This window comes from Leuciscus leuciscus (genome assembly GCF_965113295.1).
Source record: "Leuciscus leuciscus genome assembly, chromosome: 16".
In the NCBI taxonomy this organism is placed as follows: domain Eukaryota; kingdom Metazoa; phylum Chordata; class Actinopteri; order Cypriniformes; family Leuciscidae; genus Leuciscus; species Leuciscus leuciscus.
In genome coordinates, this window is record NC_138740.1 from 7,121,919 (window position 1) to 7,123,902 (window position 1,984).

The 1,984-nt window shown below is 40.3% G+C and overlaps 1 protein-coding gene across 1 annotated transcript; it reads left to right on the forward strand.

The window, feature by feature from the left end:
* Window positions 1-328: 328 nt before the first annotated feature.
* LOC309478565 (uncharacterized protein) lies at window positions 329-1,449 on the forward strand. Its single transcript, XM_082142181.1, has 2 exons — window positions 329-810; window positions 1,141-1,449. The coding sequence occupies exons 1-2, from the start codon at window positions 336-338 to the stop codon at window positions 1,188-1,190; spliced, it is 525 nt and encodes a 174-aa protein (XP_081998307.1). The 5' UTR covers window positions 329-335; the 3' UTR covers window positions 1,191-1,449.
* The last annotated feature ends 535 nt before the right edge of the window (window positions 1,450-1,984 follow it).

The following is a 1,984-nucleotide window of genomic DNA, read 5'->3' on the forward strand; positions in this document are numbered from 1 at the left end:
TTCATCAACTTCGTTGTTATATTAATTTTTTATCATTTTTGTCTCCTTTTCTTCCTCTGATGGACTGCCACTGGGCATATCGCTTATTGTAAAGAATAATAATAAATAAAGAGATTGATACATTTAATGAATGTTATAAAACTAAGGCAACCAGCTTCCGGAGCTCCTGGGTGTACTTAAGTCATCTCTTCTCTTCCCTCTCTCTTTCTCTCACAGTTTTTCACAGATAGTTCACTGTTGCACACGAACAGCCATTCGGTTATACACTTTTTTTTTTGAACAACATGTCTTACAGCCATCAAAGATGCTTATCCATCAAACTGAGCATGTCCACCATGCCCTCCTGTTCCAGAGAAACAGAACCCTTAAGCCCCTTAGGTGAGCATGAGCTCATCACAGCCCTCCGCGCAGGGAGGTGTTGGGCAATAATGGAGGTAGAGGATCGTTTACGCTCATCATTTGAGAAGAACGGGTGTGGGCTCACTTCAGGCCAGTGGGGAATAGTGGAGGCCCCACAAGGAGCCCCAACTCCTGCTAGGTACCAGCAGGGAGAGCCTGTGCCTGCCCAGTCCCCTGCGGGAGCACCCATGCCAGACGGGACCCCACAGGGAATACCTGTACCTAAAGCATTAGTGACCACTGTGTCCCCTAAGGAAGTACCTGTGCCCAACTCGTCCCAAGAGGAAGCACTCATGTCCACTGCCTCCCCAGGAAGCACATTTAATTCACTAGTAGCTGACTTTAAACACGCTGAAGAAGAGAAGGCTGAGTTCAGAAGAAAGCTCCAGACCTGGTTTCCTGGCATTGAAGGTAAGAACATCAGCCAGGCCAACAACAACAAAATATAGTTTTCTCTTAGATTATTATATATATATATATATATATATATATATATATATATATATATATATATATATATATATATATATATATACACACAAACATATATATATTGCGTTTTAAACAATACACATAGTTTCAAAGCAGCTTCATGGTAATAAACAGAATCAGTTGTTCAATTGTTCAAAAGAAAAAATTCAATTCCGTTGTGTAAATCAGCTTCTTTTTTTTTTAAATAAACAAACAAAACAAAAAAACATTCATGAGATGACTTGCTTATATAATCTTTGTATTGGACAGGAAATAACATACTTGCTGTCCTCGGTGGAGGGCTCGAGCTCGAGACTTGACCTGAAGCCTGAAGTCCAACCCCATCCTGACAGGAACTCAAGCCGTCACACTAGAGATCAGAGCCTGTCCACGTCTGAGCCAGAACATGAGAGACTGAAGACTGGAAAGAAGTCATCAAGTCATCTTTGTTTTAAAAGTCAAGACAAGTCATCTTTATGTATATAGTGCTTTATAAATGACCAATCTGTATATATGTCCCCTTTGAATAAATGCTTTCAATGAATACAAAAGAAGAAATGCTTTAAAAAAGTCTCAACCTATGAGAAAACTTTGAAGTGAAAAGGCTAAAGCCTATTTTTGTGCTTCCCGAAATAAAAAGGGGTATTATTCGGTTATCCGGACCACACGATGGCCTACCCCTAACCCCGCCCCTAAACCTACCCGTCACTGGGGTTAAGACCAATCAGGGATGACTATACGGACTATACGGGACTAAAAGACACACGTGTGGTCCGGATAACCGTACAGTTCCTAAAAAGGTTTAAAATCTCCATCTACTGTACATGGTTGCAAACTTACACAGCCTGTCTAAAACATAACCCTACAATAAATGAGACTAGAGTCTGTGGGCAATAATAATAATACAATTTGTTGCCTGACACCCCCATTGGTTATTTAAGTTAAAGATGCTATTTTTGTATTATTAGAAAGATTTAGGTCAATCTTGAAGCTTATAGGAATAGTTCCCCAAAAACAAATAAAAAGTGATGTCATGAAACAGGCTGATTGGTCCATCATTCTCTGTAGGGCACAGCTGATTGGTTCCTGCTGTATGAGTAGCCAATGAGCTTGC